The 18,189-nt window shown below is 38.7% G+C and overlaps 1 protein-coding gene across 1 annotated transcript in view; it reads left to right on the top strand.

The window, feature by feature from the left end:
- AK5 (adenylate kinase 5) overlaps nt 1-18,189 on the top strand; it is a 232,738-nt gene that overhangs the window by 50,882 nt on the left and 163,667 nt on the right. Inside the window, exon 6 of the mRNA XM_028102560.1 lies at nt 211-402. Coding sequence (XP_027958361.1) covers nt 211-402 — 192 coding nt within the window. The remainder of the gene's footprint in view (nt 1-210; nt 403-18,189) is intronic.

Genomic DNA, 18,189 nt, shown 5'->3' with positions numbered 1-18,189 from the left:
GTTTCCTTCAAGAACTTCAAGTTATGCCTTGATAAGAGTCATGGCTCCTCCTATTCTTGTACAGAGCAGTATCCCTAGAAATATCCTGGCAAAGACATAGAGGGCCAAAGATATGGCATCCTCAACAGAATTAAGAGACGAATGCCACTGCCCACACTTGCATTGGTTGGTGTGTTAAATGCTTGTCTGCTTGTTTGATGTTCTTCGCAGATCTGTACTCCCGACTTGGTGGTATTCTTGGCTTGTGCCAATCAGCGGCTCAAAGAAAGATTACTGAAGCGCGCAGAGCAACAGGGACGGCCTGATGACAATCTGAAAGCCACCCAAAGGAGACTAATGAACTTCAAGCAGAACGCTGCTCCATTGGTCAAATACTTCCAGGAAAAGGGGCTCATCATGACAGTAAGTTAGCTATACTTTTACATGTCCAGTATAAGAACAATCTTTCAGATTTCTAATTCACCTGTTCTCATTTAGAAACCCTCTTTACTTTAAAAAAAAAAAAGTGGCTTTTCCAGGGTTTTAGATCCAATGGGAAAAAAACCAATAATTTTTACCTGCTTTGCCTTGATTAATTCATTATGATAAAAATACTTTCAGTTTAGTTTAATTTTATAAAAAATGATAAATTTTAACCTTGGCTAGAATTCTACAGTCCCCCCCCCAAAAAAAAAGTATTTTTAAATAATTAGTTGGATAATTTTAAGTAGTACTTGCCCGGTTTCTCAACTCTTCTGTCTTTGGAAACCTAATAAAATTGATAGGCTTAAAAACACATAGTTGATAGAGTGTTCTATTAGACTTACATTGTAAGTCCGGTTTTATCACAAAGTACCACGTAAAGAAATGAGATCCTGATGGCACAAAAAAGTTTCCTAAGGGTTTGACTTGCTTAAAGAAGTAATAGTGTCCGAAAATGGAAGGCATTGATCTTTCTGCTCCATTAACACAATGCTAATATTGTTTTCAATATTTGTTTTATGGTTAATGATACTCAATGTACCAATGAAGATGAGACTGAATCATTATTTAAGTTATTAGAATACAGGAAGTTAATGGTGAAGATTCAGCTAAATTATGATCCCATAACATCAAAAATTCCGGTATTAGAGGAGACAAAAGAATCACTGACCATCTGATGAAAATATTTTATGGAAGAAGACACCAACATCAGAGCAACTCCATGATAGCTGGATGGTGGCAGAGCTCAGCAGAACCTTCCCCCCAGCCCTTGGGTTTTTCTCACCAGACCAGAGATTCTTATCTAGTGAGGTTACAATGCCTGGTGGACAATCTGATGAAAATAATTCATCCCCTTCTGAATAAAATGCACATAAGATTTTTTTTTTTTACAAATTTTAGGTAAATCTACTGAAGCTCATCCACAGAGCCCCTATGACCTAGCAATTACTGGGTAAAAAAATCTCTTCATTGGACCAAGATGCCCTTAAATCTGAGACAGTCAAAACACTTGAATAATAATCTCTCTGCAGTCTTTTTAGCACTCTAAAGAAATATTTATTCGAATTTGCTCTTTGAGTCAAAGTTGTCATGTCAGAGAACTGTAAATCTGATCTGAAAATTGTTCACAGTGCCACAGTTCATTTTATGGTCTAAAAGACATTGAAAATAGGAAAGATTCAAGAAAGTCAGGGTGGATGTTTCTCTGGCTAATTTTGTTGGGATTGTTCCCTGTTTCTCTTGCAAATTACCAATGCTTCTGCATTGTGTCATGAAAAAAGAAATTTACCCTACAGACCAAACCCCCAACTGCAAAGTGCAGAGCCAGAGTTTTAATTGATGTTTGCAAGGCTTAAAGGTATTGCCAAAGTGTCTCTGATTACTCCCTGCCTGTCACGTTTGTCATCACAAGCAGAGCAGATTTCCCAAATGAATGCAGAGTGGGGATTGTTAATTTACTAATATTTTGCATGGAGGTGAAATGCCATTGCCTGTAATTGAGGGAGTCAATAACAATGTGGATGACAGCCTGTAACCTCAATGCTAAAACCAAATAAGCTTTAGGATGAACGCCTCTAATTACTGGGAGACTTGCCTTGGAAAGTCACCTTTTGAAAAGTGGTGAACACAAACACAGGCTAGGCTCTGGGGAATAGAATTAGAAAATTTCGTCTGTCAAAGGAGCAAGTACTGCATCCTGAATCACATGTACTCCTTCAGAACGTGGATCATAGTTCGGTTTTGGAATTAAAATATATTGGATAGCATTTCTGCTTTTAAAGATGAGTTAAATAATAAAACGATCATTCTTATTAATCACAAAACATATTAAGATTTTACTTTAAGAACTGGGAGTTAACAGATCAAACCCCTCTGTAGTTTTTTTCTGTTGCTTCTACTTGCCCCTTTTAATTGATTCATTTATTCATTTAGTAAATATTTATTGAGAATCACTGGGTGCCAGACATTCTGCTAGGTGCTAGGGATGCAAATCTAAATAAGCAAAAGGTAAGGATCTTTATTTTATTCCCTTACATATTACAAATTCCTAGAACAGTACCTGCCTGGTACATAGTGTGCTCCCAGTAAATGAATAAAGCTTACAGTCTATGGGGAAAGAGATACTAAACAATGAGTTTATTAAATGTGATAACTGTCGCAAAGGAGAATGTACAAGGCATCCTCACATATGTCATGCACTGTGTTAGGAATTGAGTAGAACAGACTCTTCTCACCCACAAGTAAGGTTAATCATTTGTCTTGGTGTGAGGTTCTTAAAGACCACGGAGACCACATCCCTCTTCAGTCCAGTTGAGAAACTTCATCTTAGTGCTTCTCTTCCCTAGGGCTTTGGAATCTGAAACTCTCACTTGAAATCTTATGTTCCAATGCCATTTAATAAATTCATGATGCTCTGGGACTTGATCTCCATCTATAAATTGGAGATGATGTTACCTACCACATAATGTTGTTGTATGGGTGAAATGAGAGAATGTGTGTTGCACGGCAGACAGTAGCAATCCAGAGGCCATGTTTAGGGTGCACCGTGCACCCCACTGCCTGGCTCAGATTCCAGCTGTGCCACCTACCACCTGCATCACCCCCTGCAGGCTACTCATCTTCTCTGTGACTCAGCTGCCTGACCTGTGAAATGGGTATAATCATCCATCCTACCTCAGTGTAATTATAAGGAGTAAATGGATACCAGAACAGTGCCTGGAACGTTGTAAGGCCAATTTAAGTGATTGATATTGTTTTATAATTCTTGTGTTTCTTCCTCTCTCTTCCCTTCCCCTCCCATCCCATCTTTTGGAACCTACAATTACCACTAACAATTCTGTGCTCTCTGAGGGCTCACTGTTGCCTTTTCTCCCATAGACAGATTATTGAGGAAATCCAAAATGAAGAATCTAGGTGCCAAATTCATTTTTTCTTTAAAAATGTGTTATCAATTTTTAAATTGTCCCAGTGTTTTTTCTTAACTTCTGTATTGGTTATCTAATCAAGCCATAAAATGGCTGCATCTGAATACTGTGATTGGATTGTAGCAAACATCAACTCATTTTTTTTTTCTTTTTTACTTCATCATTCACTCTACCTATTGGCAGATTTGACTTAAGAATGAACCCAGTGTGACTGAAGAGAAAACCTAATCAAAATAGCCAGGAAAATATGCTGTTATCTGAATACTGTATCTTATTGACATGGTTCCCATGACATGGACCTTTTCATTTTTATTCTTTTATTATACTTATCCATATCCAGCCATCTGTGCATGAATTAAATGCTATGAAATCACAAGGCTAGGATATTAGGGACGTCATAGAATCTTCTCAGACAAGTTTATATGTTGTTTTCTAACTTACAATAGGGTAGGATGTAATTGCTCATCATATCTTTTACAATTTTGTGCTCCTAGTTAACTTAGGTGCTATGAGTTCCCCAAGTTTGTCAAGAGTTTTGTTTTGAAGTTTGTTTGAGTATTACCGGGACCAAGAAAGCTGCTTGTCTTAAAGTCTTACAGAGTAAGCTCTGTTTCATGACATTTTGAAGCACTGGGACTTGATGAAACTATAGAATTCTTGAAGTATAATTTCCCTTCTATAGGATCTTCAAAAGTCTCAGTAATATGTGTGTGTGTGTGTGTGTGTGTGTGTGTGTTGTAATGATAATTTTTTATCTTTATTTTTGAAGCTTAAAGAAACCCCTAGTCTGTTTTAATCATCCTCCCTAAGTTGGATGAAACTTATTGGAGAAATAGTATTAGTTAAGACAGGTCAAGCTTAAGTAAGTTTGAGGAACTATTTAAAAAATACACACAGTTTTGTTTGTTGTTTTAAGAAAAAGGTCTTCTAAAATGATTGAAAAATAATAGGGTAAGATGTAATGTTTATATTATTATTTTCCAAAATGCACTGTGCTGTTGATCCAGCCAGGAAAACATGCCACTCACCAGGGAAAGGGTTACACACTTGTGTGCATTGAATAAATGCTACTCAATATAGATAATAATCATTACCACTGTTTGAAAGCCATGTTTTTAACACACACACAAAATATTAGGAATGACATGGTTACAAATAACGTCTCTAAATAAATCTATTTGGCTTTAAGGAAAGCTCCCAACATTTGCCTTGTTTTTCTGATTTTGCAGTGGAGTAGGGAATACTTCATCACAGACTGGCTTCAGTGCTGGGGAACTGGCAGAGAGAACACATCCTTTTCAAAACCACAGTATTGTTAATTCACCAGATACTATCCCTGAGCCCCCAAGGTAACCCCTTATGCCCTTATATCACTTCCTTCAAATTTGAGAATACCCATATTATATATTTCAAATTCACCACTGAAACTATGTAGTTCCTATCCCACCAGACACTCGTAGCCAAAGGGAAAATAAACAGGAATAGTAAAAGTTAATTTAGACAGAACTGAATAATTATTTGTCAATTAACTTAGTTTCATAGGAATCAACACTAACATTTAAACACAAGTACACTTATCTCTAAACTGCCAGTGCATAGCCATTTGTTAATTATCACAGTTTCCACTAACATCGCTGCATGGAGTGGGTGGAAAAGAAATCTAAACAGCACAAACCCTCAGCAGGTTTAGCAACTCACCTAAACATAAGAAAGACAATGAAGATACTTCATAACAGTTTACCCAAACAAATCCATTCTCCTAAAATTGTAATCAGAGGAAAATTGTCATTGCTTCTCAATACTTGAGATTGATGAATTTGTAAATAGGTAACATAATGAAACTGTATTTCCTTTAAATAGCATCACTTATTCTATCCTGTTTAAATATTCATTGTCATGTAATGAAAAGGCCCGTTAATTCCTTTTGGGTGGCTTTGGTAAGACAGAATATAGTCAAGGAGTAGTGTTCAAAGGTTAATAAGAAAGGCTATAGTTGTATTCTGGCACATAATTACTTGGGTGAAGATGGTGTATATATGTGCTGGATATATGGCCCTCTGAATTGTTTTAAATTCAATTTAAAAACTATGTAGACAGTGCCTTCTGGCATGAAACCTGATACTGTTAGAACTTCAATGTGAAGAGCCCAGAGGAAACATGAGAAATACCCATTTGACTTGAATACAGGGCAGCTTATAAGGAGTCACACTGTGTGAGCAACCAGCATTTATAGACTCCTACTGTGTGCAGAGGCGGCAAGATAGAACTGCCCTAGAAAAACTACTGTTGCTTCTTTTAGGAGAGTAACATCTCTGTGGATTTTTTTGAATGGGTATTTGGATTTTTTTTAAATTAACATATAATGTATTATTGGTTTCAGAGGTACAGGTCTGTGATTCATCAGTCTTATATAATACTCAGTGCTCATTACATCACATGCCCTCCTTAATGCCCATCACCCAGTTACTTCATCCCTCCACCCCCATCCCCTCCAGCAACCCTAAGTTTGTTTCTTATGATTAAGAGCCTCTTATGGTCTGTCTCCCTCTCTGATTTCATCTTCTTTTATTTTTTCCTCTCTTCCCCTATGATCTTCTGTTTTGTTTCTTAAATTCCACATATGAGTGAGATCATATGATAATTGTCTTTCTCTGATTGACTTATTTCGCTTAGCATAATACCTCTAGTTCCATCCACGTCGTTGCAAATGGCATGATTTCATTTTTTTTTATTGACACATAATGTATTATTTGTTTCAGGGGTACAGGTCTGTGGTTCATCAGTCTTCACAATTCACAGCACTCACCATAACACATGCCCTCCCCAATGTCCATCACCCAACCACCCCATCCCTCCCACCCCCCTCCACTCCAGCAACCCTCAGTTTGTTTCCTGAGATTAAGAGTCTCTTATGGTTTGTCTCTCTCTCTGGTTCCGTCTTGTTTCATTTTTCCCTCCCTTCCCCTATGATCCCCTGTCTTGTTTCTCAAATTCCTCATATCAGTGAGATCATATGATAATTGTCTTTCTCTGATTAACTTATTTTGCTTAGCATAATATCTTCTAGTTCCATCCACGTCATTGCAAATGGCAAGATTTCATTTTTTAATGGCTGAGTCGTATTCCATTGTGTGTATATATATATATATATATGTATATATATATATACACCACATCTTCTTTATACTTTCATCTGTCAATGGACATCTGGGCTCTTCCCATAGTTTGGCTATTGTGGACATTGCTGCTATAAATATTGGGGTGCAGGGGCCCTTCGTATCACTGCATTTGTGTCTTTGGGGTAAATACCCAGTAGTGCAATTGCTGGGTCATAAGGTAGCTCTATTTTCAACTTTTTGAGGAACTTCCACACTGTTTTCCAGAGTGGCTGCACCAGCTTGCATTCCCACCAACAGTGTAGGAGGATTCCCCTTTCTCCACATCCTTGCCAACAGATGTCATTTCCTGACTTGTTAATTTTAGCCATTCCGACTGGTGTAAAGTGGTATCTCATTGTGGTTTTGATTTGTATTTCCCTGATGCCAAGTGATGTTGAGCACTTTTTCATGTGTCTGTTGGCCATTTGTATGTCTTCTTTGGAGAAATGTCTGTTAATGTCTTCTGCCTATTTCTTGATTGATTATTTGTTCTTTGGGTGTTGGGTTTGATAAGTTCTTTATAGATTTCAGATACTAGCCCTTTATCTGATATGTCATTTGCAAATGTCTTCTCCCATTCTTTTTTTTTTTAAAGATTTTATTTATTTATTTGTCAGAGAGAGAGAGAGAGCAAGTGAGAACAAGCAGGGGGAGCAGCAGGCCTCCTGCTGAGCAAGGAGCCTGATGCGGGACTCGATCCCAGGACCCTGGGACCATGACCCAAGCTGAAGGCAGACACTTAACCTACTGAGCCACCCAAGTGTTCCAATATCTTCTCCCATTCTATTGGTTGTCTTTTGGTTTTGTTGACTATTTCCTTTACTGTGCAAAAGCTTTTTATCTTGATGAAGTCCCAATAGTTCATTTTTGCCCATGTTTCCTTGCTTTTGGTGATGTGTCTAGCAAGAAGTTGCTACAGCAGAGGTCGAAGAGGTTGCTGCCCGTGTTCTCCTCTAGGATTTTGATGGATTTCTATCTCACATTGAGGTCTTTCATCCATTTTGAGTCTACTTTTGTGTATGGTGTAAGGAAATGGTCCAGTTTCATTCTTCTGCATGTGGCTATCCAATTTTCCTAACACCATTTGTTGAGGAGACTGTCCTTTTTCCGTTGGATATTCTTTCCTTCTTTGTTGAAGATTAGTTGACCGTAGAGTTGAGGGTGCATTTCTGGGTTCTCTGTTCTGTTCCATTGATCTATGTGTCTGTTTTTATGCCAGTACCATACTATTTTGATGATTACAGCTTTGTAATAGAGCTTGAAGTCTGGAATTGTGATGCCACCAGTTTTGCTTTTCTTTCTCAACATTCCTCTGGCTATTCGGGGTCTTTTCTTGTTCCATACAAATTTTAGGATTATTTGTTCCAGCTTTTAACTTGTTCCAGTTAAAAAAGTTGATGGTATTTTGATAGGGATTGCATTGAATGTGTAGATTGCTCTAGGTGGCATAGACATTTTAACAATATCTGTTCTTCCAATCCATGAGCATGGGATGTTCTTCCATTTCTTTGTGTCTTCCTCAGTTTCTTTAATGAGTGTTCTATAGTTTTCTGAGTACAGATCCTTTGCCTCTTTGTTTAGGTTTATTCTTGGGTGTCTTATGGTTTTTGGGTGCAATTGTAAATGGGATTGACTCCTTAACCTCTCTTTCTTCTGTCTCATTGTTAGTGTATAGGAATGCAACTGATTTCTGTGCATTGATTTTATATCCTGCCACATTGCTGAATCCTGTATGAGTTCTAGTAATTTTGGGGTGGAGTCTTTTGTGTTTTCCTCATAGAGTAACATGTCATCTGCAAAGAGTGAGCGTTTGACTTCTTTACCAATTCAGATGCCTTTTATTTCTTTTTGTTGTCTGATTGCTGAGGCTAGAACTTCTAGTACTATGTTGAACAGCAGTGGTGATAGTGGACATCCCTGCTGTGTTCCTGATCTTAGGGGAAAAGCTCTAAGTTTTTCCCCATAGAGAATGATATTCACTGTGGGCTTTTCATATATGGCTTTTGTGATATGGAGATATGTTCCCTCTATCCCTACACTGTGAAGAGTTTTAATCAAGAAAGAATGCTGTACTTTATCAGATGCTTTTTCTGCAGCTATCGGAGGATCATACGGTTCTTGACCTTTCTATTATTTATGTAATGTATCACATTGATTTATTTGCGGATGTTGAACCACCCTTGCAGCCCAGGAATAAATCCCACTTGGTCGTGTTAAATAATCCTTTTAATGTACTGTTGGATCTTACTGTCTAGTATTTTGGTGAGAATTTTTGCACCCATGTTCATCAGGGATATTGGTTTGTAATTCTCCTTTTTGGTGGGGTCTTTGTCTGGTTTGGGGATCAAGGTAATGCTGGCCTCATAGAAAGAGTTTGGAAGTTTTTCTTCCATTTCTATTTTTTGAAATATCTTCAGAAGAATAGGTATTAATTCTTCTTTAAATGTTTGGTAGAGGGGCGCCTGGGTGGCTCAGTCATTAAGCATCTGCCTTTGGCTCAGGTCATGATCCCAGGGTCCTGGGATCAAGCCCCACATCAGGCTTCCTGCTCCGTGGGAAGCCTGCTTCTCCCTCTCCCACTTCCCCTGCTTGTGTTCCCTCTCTCGCTGTCTCTCTCACTTTCAAATAAATAAATAAAAATCTTTAAAAAAAGTAATGAAAATGAATGTTTGGTAGAATTCCCCTGGGAAGCCATCCAGCCCTGGGTTCTTGTTTGTTGGGAGATTTTTGATTATTGCTTCAATTTCCTTACTGGTTATGGGTCTGTTCAGGTTTTCTATTTCTTCCTGTTTCAGTTTTGGTAGTTTATTCGTCTCTAGCAATGCATCCATTTCTTCCAGATTGCCTAATTTGTTGGCATATAGCTGCTCATAATATGTTCTTATAATTGTTCTTCGGTGTTGGTTGTCATCTCTCCTCTTTCATTCATGATTTTATTTATTTGGGTCCTTTCTCTTTTCTTTTTGATAAGTCTGGCCAGGGGTTTATCAACCTTATTAATTCTTTCAAAGAACCAGCTCATAGTTTCATTGATCTGTTCTACTGTTCTTTTGGTTTCTGTTTCATTGATTTCTGCTCTAATCTTTATTATTTCTTTTCTTCTGCTGGGTTTAGGCTTTATTTGCTGTTCTTTCTCCAGCTCCTTTAGGTGTAAGTTTAGGTTGTGTATTTGAGACCTTTCTTGTTTCTTGAGAAAGGCTGGTATTGCTATATATTTCCCTTTTGGGATTGCCTTTGCTGCAACCCAAAGATTTTGAACAGTTGTGTTTTCATTTTCATTTGTTTCCATAAATATTTTAAATTCTTCTCTAATTTCCTGGTTGACCCATTCATTCTTTAGTAGGATGCTCTTTAGCCTCCGTGTGTTTGAGTTCTTTCCAAATTTCTTCTTGTGTTTAAGTTCCAGTTTCAAAGCATTGTGGTCCAAAAATATGCAGGGAATGATCCCAGTCTTTTGGTACCAGGTGAGACCTGATTTGTGACCCAGTATGTGAACTATTGTGGAGAATATTTCATGTGCACTAGAGAAGAATGTGTATGCTGTTGCTCAAGGATGGAATGTTCTGAATATATCTGTGAAGTCCATCTGGTCCAGTGTGTCATTCAAAGTCCTTATTTCCTTGTTGATCTTCTACTTAGATGATCTGTCCATTGCAGTGAGGGGGGGTGTTAAAGTTCCCTACTATTGTTGTATTAATGTCTATGTGTTTCTTTGATTTTGTTATTAATTGGCTTATATAATTGGCTGATCCTATGTTAGGGGCATAGATATTTAAAATTGTTAGATCTTCTTGTTGGATAGACCCTTTAAGTATGCTACAGTGTCTTTCCTCGTCTCTTATTATAGTCTTTGGTTTAAAATCTAATTTGTCTGTTATAAGGATTGCCACCCTGCTTTCTTTTGATGTCCATTAGCATGATAAATGCTTTTCCACCCCTTTACTTTAAATCTGAGGGTGTCTTTGGGTCTAAAATGAGTCTCTTGCAGACAGCATATTGATGGGTCTTGCTTTTTTATCCAATCTGATACCCTGTGTCTTTTGATTGGGGCATTAGGCTATTTACATTCACAGTAACTATTGAAAGATATGAATTTAGTGCTATTATATTACCTGTAAAGTGACTGTTACTTTATATTGTCTCTGCTCCTTTCTGGTCTATGTTATTTTACTCTCTCTTTGCTTAAAGGACCCTTTTCAATATTTCTTGTAGGGCTCGTTTTGTGATTACAAATTCTTTTAGTTTTTGTTTGTCCTGGAAGTTTTTTATCTCTCCTATTCTGAATGACATCTTTGCTGGATAAAGTATTCTTGGCTGAATAGTATTCTCATTTAGCACCCTGAATATATCATGCCAGTTCTTTCTGGTCTGCCAGGTCTCTGTGGATAGGTCTGCTGCCAATGTAATGTTTCTACTCTTGTAAGTTACAGATCCCTTGTCCCGAGTGGCTTTCAGGATTTTCTATTTGTCTCTGAGATTTGCAAGTTTCACTATTGTATGTCGGGGTGTTGACCTGTTGTTAATGATTTTGAGGGGGGTTCTCTGTGCCTCCTGGATTTTGATGCCTGTTTCCTTCCCCAGATTAGGGAAGTTGTCTGCTATAATTTGCTCCAATATACCTTCTGTACCTCTCTCTCTTTCCTCTTTTTCTGGGATCCCAATCATTCTAATATTGTTTTGCTTTATGGTATCACTTATCTCTCACATTCTCCCCTCACGATCCGGTAGTTTTTTATTTCTCTTTTTCTCAGCTTCTTTATTCTCCATCATTTGGTCTTCTATATCACTAATTCTCTCTTTTGCCTCATTTATCCTAGCAGTTAGAGCCTCCATCTTTTATTGCATCTCATTAATAGGCTTTTTGATTTCAACTTAGTTAAATTTTAGTTCTTTTATTTCTCCAGAAAGGGATTCTCTAGTGTCTTCTATGCTTTTTTCAAGCCCAGCTAGTATCTATATAATCGTTATTCTGAACTCTAGTTCCAACATCTTAATTATGTGCATACTGATTAGGTCCCTGGCAGTCAGTACTGCCTCTTGTTCTCTTTTTTGAGGTGAGTTTTTTCATGTTGTCATTCTTGCAGAAAGTGGTCGCTTTTCTATTTGTAGAGTTGCAGCCATTCTTTTCTTAGATCTCCAGTTGAGTTTGCAGGTGTTCAGAATGATTTGACAGCTATCTAGCTGAATTCCTGGGACCAGTGAAATTAAAGTCTCCTACTCCTCTGCCATCTGAGACTCCTCTAGTAGTACACATTTAATTTACCTATTAACATAGATCTTTGTAATCCTGGCTTTAAAATATCCAGAACTAAATTAAAAAGTGAATCTGATTACTTTCATTATTTTTTAAATTTTATTCATTTTTTAAAAGATTTTATTTATTTATTTGACAGAGAGAGAAAGTAAGAGAGCACAAGCAGGGGGAGCTGCAGAGGGAGAGGGAGAAGCAGACTCCCTGCTGAGCAGGGAGCCCAATGCGGGGCTCAATCCCAGGACCCTGAAATCATGACCTGAGAGGAAGGCAGACGCTTAACCAACTGCCCCACCCAGGTGCCCCATATTTTTTTTTAAGGATTTATTTATTCATTTGAGGCAGGGGGAAGCATGCTCAAGCTGGGGGGAGGGGCAGAGGGAGAGGGAGAATCCCAAGCCCACTCTGCACTGACACAGGGCTCAATCCCACGACCCTGAGATCATGACCTGAGCTGAAATCAAGAGTCCAACACCTGACCGACTGAGCCACCCAGATGCCCTCTGATTACTGTCATTACTGTGGCTCTCAAAACTAAAATACATGCTATGATACCAGTTTCCTTCTCTGATCTTTTGTATAGAAAGGAAAGTAAAAGCACTGAGAGATAAAGCTATTTGCTCACAAAGTGTAACCCACAGGTAGCAAAGCAGCATCTGCTGTTCTGGGAGCAAATTAGGCTGCTTCGGAATCGGCCTCAGAACAATGGAGGCGAAGAAGCAAATACGGAATCTGCAGCAGCTTCTGTCATTCCATCTCCATAATAAGCAAGCCTCAACTCACAACTTTTCCACACCCAAAGCTTGCTCAGTATCAGTGCTGTTCACACTCTGCAGACAGAGAGCAAACCAAATTACTCAGTGAAAACCTCTCCTTTCAAAGTGGGAAATTGATGCCAATCATATGACAGATCCATTGTCAGCACCTGATGATAAGAGCGCCCACACCAGTAAAGGCAGTATTCTCATTGTGATGTTTCATGTAGGTGTTTACAGGAAAAATGAGGATGAACCTAAAGAATAAACATGCTTCCTTCTCCAAAAGAATGTAAAATATTTTTCTGTTGATTGTATTATTTCAGACATCCATGAAATAGAATCCAAAAAGCCCCAGTGCACGACTTTTAAATCATCTTAAGTAGGGCCTGACATGATAACCATGAACTAAGTGATGTGGGAGAAATCAAGATAATATTCAAGTGAACACATCTGAAAGATTCACGTGAAGAAAATTCCAGTTCCAAGAAGTATGATGGACAAGTCTATCTAAGAATATTTTAGTTAAGGCTTGTGCTGTTTCTATGGGATTGCTTTCACGACAGTTTGTCTTTAGTTGTAATTTTTGTGAAGTAAAATGAAACTCAGAGATAGTTGCTAGCTGAATATCATGGCATACTAACAGCTTCCTGTAAACTCTTGTTTCAACCTTACAGTTCTTGACAGGAAAATGTACAATGCATGCATACACATTTTCAGCTGGTCACGTTTCCAGGAGATGTTCTGGTCAGAAAAATACTCGTGACAAGAGTGTCAATGAACATCCCACACCTCTAGAATTAGGTCTTGATTTAGTTCAATATGTTATACTGAGACTTATTGGGACATTGAGTAAGAAAATCATATTTTTGGTTCTTAGATGAATTTTTTTTTTAAGACTAAACTAGTTGGAATCGATCAGTATCTTTAAAGAAAGATGGCAGTGTAGTTGAATTAAGTGCCTGACAAGGACGAAGAGGAAGCGGGAGAAGGATGGGGGGGGGAGGAAAGGAAGGGACAACAAAAGAAAAGGAAAAAGACAGGCATGAGAAACTTGCCAATCAGGAAAAGACAAAAAAATATTATGAATAGATGGGGTCTTAAAAACAATGGCTAATAATTTCTGAGTGCTAAATATAAGATTGGTACTACTCAAAGCGCTTCACATGTTTGAGGTCATCCATCTTCACTAACTCTCCATGAGGCAGACACAAGCATACTTCATTTTATTTCGCTTCACAGATACTGTGTTTTCTACAACTTGAAGGTTTGTGGCAACCCTGCATCAAGCAAATTTATCGGTGCCATCTTTCCAACAGCATTTGCTTACTTTGTGTCTCTGCATCACATTTTGGTGATTCTCGCAATACTACAAATATTTTCGTTATTATTTGTAACAATCTGTGATGTTACGACTCACTGAAAGCTCATATGATGGTTAACATTTTTTAGCAGTGAAGTATTTTTAATTAAGGTATGCAGATTGTTTTTTAGACATAATGCTATTGCCTCCTTATTAGACTGCTGTTAGTGTAAACATAACCTTTATATGCACTGGGAAACCAAAAATTCCATTGGACTGACTTGATTGCAACCTTTGCTTTATTGTGGGTGGTCTGGAATCAAACCTGCAGTATCTCTGAGGTGTGCCTATGTTATTGCCATGTCCATTTTGTAAATGAGAACACTGAAGCTCATGAAAGCATAGCTGGCCCAAGATTCCACCAGAGCTGTGCGGCTTTAGCCCGGACCTAGGACACCAGCCCCAGAGGAAGCATCTGTGATTGTTGTATTGTCCCTTCATTCGAGATGGTGAAGAGAAAGCCCACTACTGCTTTCTCCAGGCATTTAACATTTGATAAGCACCTCTATTCAGCTGGAATCTCTTCATTTCGGTTTCTCTGAAAAGAATAAGTAAGAAAATTAACTCTGATGGTGCATTCCATGGAGAAGTTGTAAAAAAAAAAGAGTAATTTTACTAGGTAACAGATGTAAAATAATTAAGATAATTCATAAAAGTGGTCCATCTGAGCACATATACAAGAAGGAAATTTTACCATGAACGCCAAGCCTTGTATTTTTATCTCCCCTACACATTATCTTCTTCACTGGCTGAGTTCTACAAATCAAAGGTAAAGCCATGGCTGCAGTTTTGCTGCAGGCAAAACCCTGTCCTTATCTACGTAGAGTTTTATCATTCATCTTATCCATTATGACCGTTCTTTTATACTCATCCATTCAAACATTTTTTTAAATACATTTTTTTAAAAGATTTTATTTATTTATTTGAGAGAGAGCACATGAGAGGGGGTAGGGTCAGAGGGAAAAGCAGACTCCCCACTGAGCAGGGAGCCCGATGCGGGGTTTGATCCTCCAGGATCATGACCTGAGCCGAAGGCAGTCGCTTAACCAACTGAGCCACCCAGGCATCCCTCGAACATTTTTATCCAGGGCCTATTGCATGTCAGACGCTAGTACTTTCCCAACAAGGGCCCATGTGAGACACGGTAGGGAATCCAAAGATGATGTGGAGATAAATCTGCCTTCATGGAGTTTGTGTGCAGGCAGTGATATAAACATAAATAACTTGAGAACAGCACAGGAGGGGGTAAATGCCACTCACAGAGGTATAATAAGCCAGAAGGAGTCAGGGACAGGGGAGTGACTTCCTCCTGGAAAGATTAGGAAAAGCTTTACTGGAAACGTGGGCCCTGGAGGGGTAGGTGAGAGTTCCCCAGAAATGGGAAGGAAGGGCATTATAAGAGGACGTCAGCAGACGCAAGGCATGTAGGGTATATAATGGAGTTGTTAGAATTAAAAGGGTGTGGGGACAGACGTACTGGACCAAACTGAAGAAGGCACTGCAGGGCTAGGCTAAGGAGGAAAGCCTATTCTGTGGGTGGGGCGGGCTTCAAAGGCCCTGAGTCAGGGAAGGACCTAAGGAGAAATATAAGCTGGTGGTTGTATGCAAAACACTGAAGGGAGAAGTGTTCGGAAGGGATCTGACAAGGGCGGATGCGGGGATGGTGACTGCATGTGACACAAGGTTTTACTCCCCCTGGACAGGATCGACAACCATCTGGAGCTGACTGCAAACATGGGAGTAACTGAAAAGGTGCTTGAAGAAAATTAGCACGCATCAATCACTGCCATACGAGATGTAACATAAATTGTACTGATGTAACTATTTTGATTTCCCATTTGGATAGCGTTCATGGCAGAGTTGAAAGGAAATGGGATAGGAAAGGAAAAGTTACATAGCAAGGACTGTGATGAGCTAAAGCTTGTGAAGCAACTTTAAAATCCAAGCAGAGAGACAGCAGGGTCAGTTGAATCACCAATCTTTCCACAAATAGTTGTTTCAACATAACTCACCGAGTAAGTTAATGAATTAAGTGAAAAGTTATAGATATATTTGGAACCATTTATTTTCATGGCAGACAGCCCTACAGATCTTATAGATATGAGGACATAGTACCATTAAAGCACTGCACAGTAAAGGGTTATTACCAAAAATAAAAAGTTTAGGGGTGGGGATGCCTGGGTGGTACAGTCGGTTAAGCATCTGACTCTTGGTTTGGGGCTTGGGTCAGGATCTTGGCGTCGTGAGATCCAGCCCTGTGTTGGGATCTTTGCTCAGTGCAGAGTCCGCTTGACATTCTCTCTCCCTCTTCCTCTACCCCTCCCACTTGTACACTCTTTCTCTCTCTCTCAAATAAATAAGTCTTTTTTTAAAAAAAGTTTAGGGGCTCCTGGGTGGCTCAGTGAGTTAAGCGTCTGACTCTTGATTTTGGCACAGATCGTGATCTCAGGGTCATGAGATCAAGCTCCACATGGGGCTCTGCACTCAGTGGGGAGTCTGCTTAAGATTCTCTCCCTCTCCCTTTGCCCCTGCCCCTGCTCACATGCCCTCTATCTCTGAAATAAATAAATAAATAAATACATAAATATATTCTTTTAAAAGTTTATATCCGTTAGGGATGTGTGTGATTACAAGAAATGGAGTGGCTGAATAGGTATGGGACACAGTCTGTGGAGGTTACTCCATTCATTCAAAAAAAGTAATCAGGCGTTTGAGATGACTGAAAGAGAAGTCATAATCATTCCAACTTCAGGATTGGAAATTGGAATAGGTGGACAGAAAAGACTGGATCAGGAGGCTGAACAACCAGAGAAGGAGTGGGGAAGTAAAAGGAATTTCATTGTAACCATCTTAATTCCTTGCTGCATCCCACCTCCCTAATTTAGGGATTTAACCGAGCACAGAATAAAATAAACTTAAGAATACATTTGTTCATCAATTACTTTTAGGCAATTATTTTGAGATTTCTAGCTAATATGAGGTACTTAATGAAGACATTGATTTTTGGCTTTCTGATCTCCAATAGGAAGTAACAAAACAACCCTAAATTTAAAAGGATGCCTGTAGAAAAGAAATCTGGATGTGTATAAACTGTAGCATGATTTAGGCCGTTTTCAGGAACCAGGTTAGCAGGAACTGTGCAGTCAGAACAGTACCAGATACATAGAGAATACTTAAAAATATTTGTTTAATTAGGGGTGCCTGGGTGGCTCAGTCAGTTAAGCATCTGACTCTTGACCCAGCCCAGGTCTTGATCCCAAGGTTGTGAGTTCAAGCCCGGCAATGGGCTCCACACTGGGCATGGAGCCTACTTGAAAACATATATGTGTGTGTTTAATTAATGCATTGATTAATGAGTTGGACTGAATAAATTAGTTCTAATAAGTTGAATGTGAATAAGACGTGGTTAAACTTCATTTATTTGGGTTGGATAGGTACTTTTCAGTAGTGTTTTAAACTCAGGCTTTCAAAAACTCATGCCTTCCCCTGTGTCTGGCCTCCAACCATTGCCAATTCACAGGTTATTTGAAGGTGTCGGCAACCATGAGAGATTTCTCAGAAAATACCACAGAGTGCGCTTCAAACAGTTTCTACAATTGCTGTCAAATTCGGGAACAAGAAAGAAAAAGAGAAACAATAGATTCTTTTTTTAAAGAATCTTGTTAATTCCCTGAAAATTTTATCTGAAAATAACAAGATTGTCGTGCAATGTGAGAGATGTTTTCTCCTCTTCATTGAAACTTTTGCTTAAAAATCTGAATATAGACACCACCATCACTTGACATAAACTTGATATGTTTATTTTTAGCTTTTCTACCAAGGCTTTAGAGTTCATATGTTCATGACAAACTAATTCTGACAGAAGTCCAAAAAGATGACTTGGTTCTTACAATTGAATTCAGCAGTAACTTCAGTGAATCCCTGTCTGTCTCAGAAGATCTTAAAGCCTCAGGTGAAACGGTCTTGGCTGTGTTAGTCATGTTGGATGACTGCGGCTTACTTGTGGGTGCCTGTTCATTTCATCAACCCAGTCTGAATTCCTAAAACACTGGAATTTGGTATTAACAATATCAATTCATTAATTTCCTAAAATTGCATGCGTAGGCAGTTCCATTATGGCACTGCTCTTCTCCATGTTCTGTGAAATGATAGTTCTACTTTAAAATTGGACGAGAAGAGAAGAAACATTGGAAACTTCAATTGGCGCACATTATCTTCTATTACTTGTGTTGCTCACAGACAGCGTTCTCTTCAGCTAGGGGCTGTTGTCCAAGCT

The sequence above is a fragment of the Eumetopias jubatus genome, unplaced genomic scaffold, assembly GCF_037043125.1.
Source record: "Eumetopias jubatus isolate StellerSeaLion01/CBP00866 unplaced genomic scaffold, mEumJub1_p1.0 scaffold_4, whole genome shotgun sequence".
NCBI classification, from domain to species: Eukaryota; Metazoa; Chordata; class Mammalia; order Carnivora; family Otariidae; genus Eumetopias; species Eumetopias jubatus.
The sequence above is the reverse complement of the archived record's forward strand: the minus strand, read 5'-3'. Positions and strand labels throughout refer to the sequence as shown.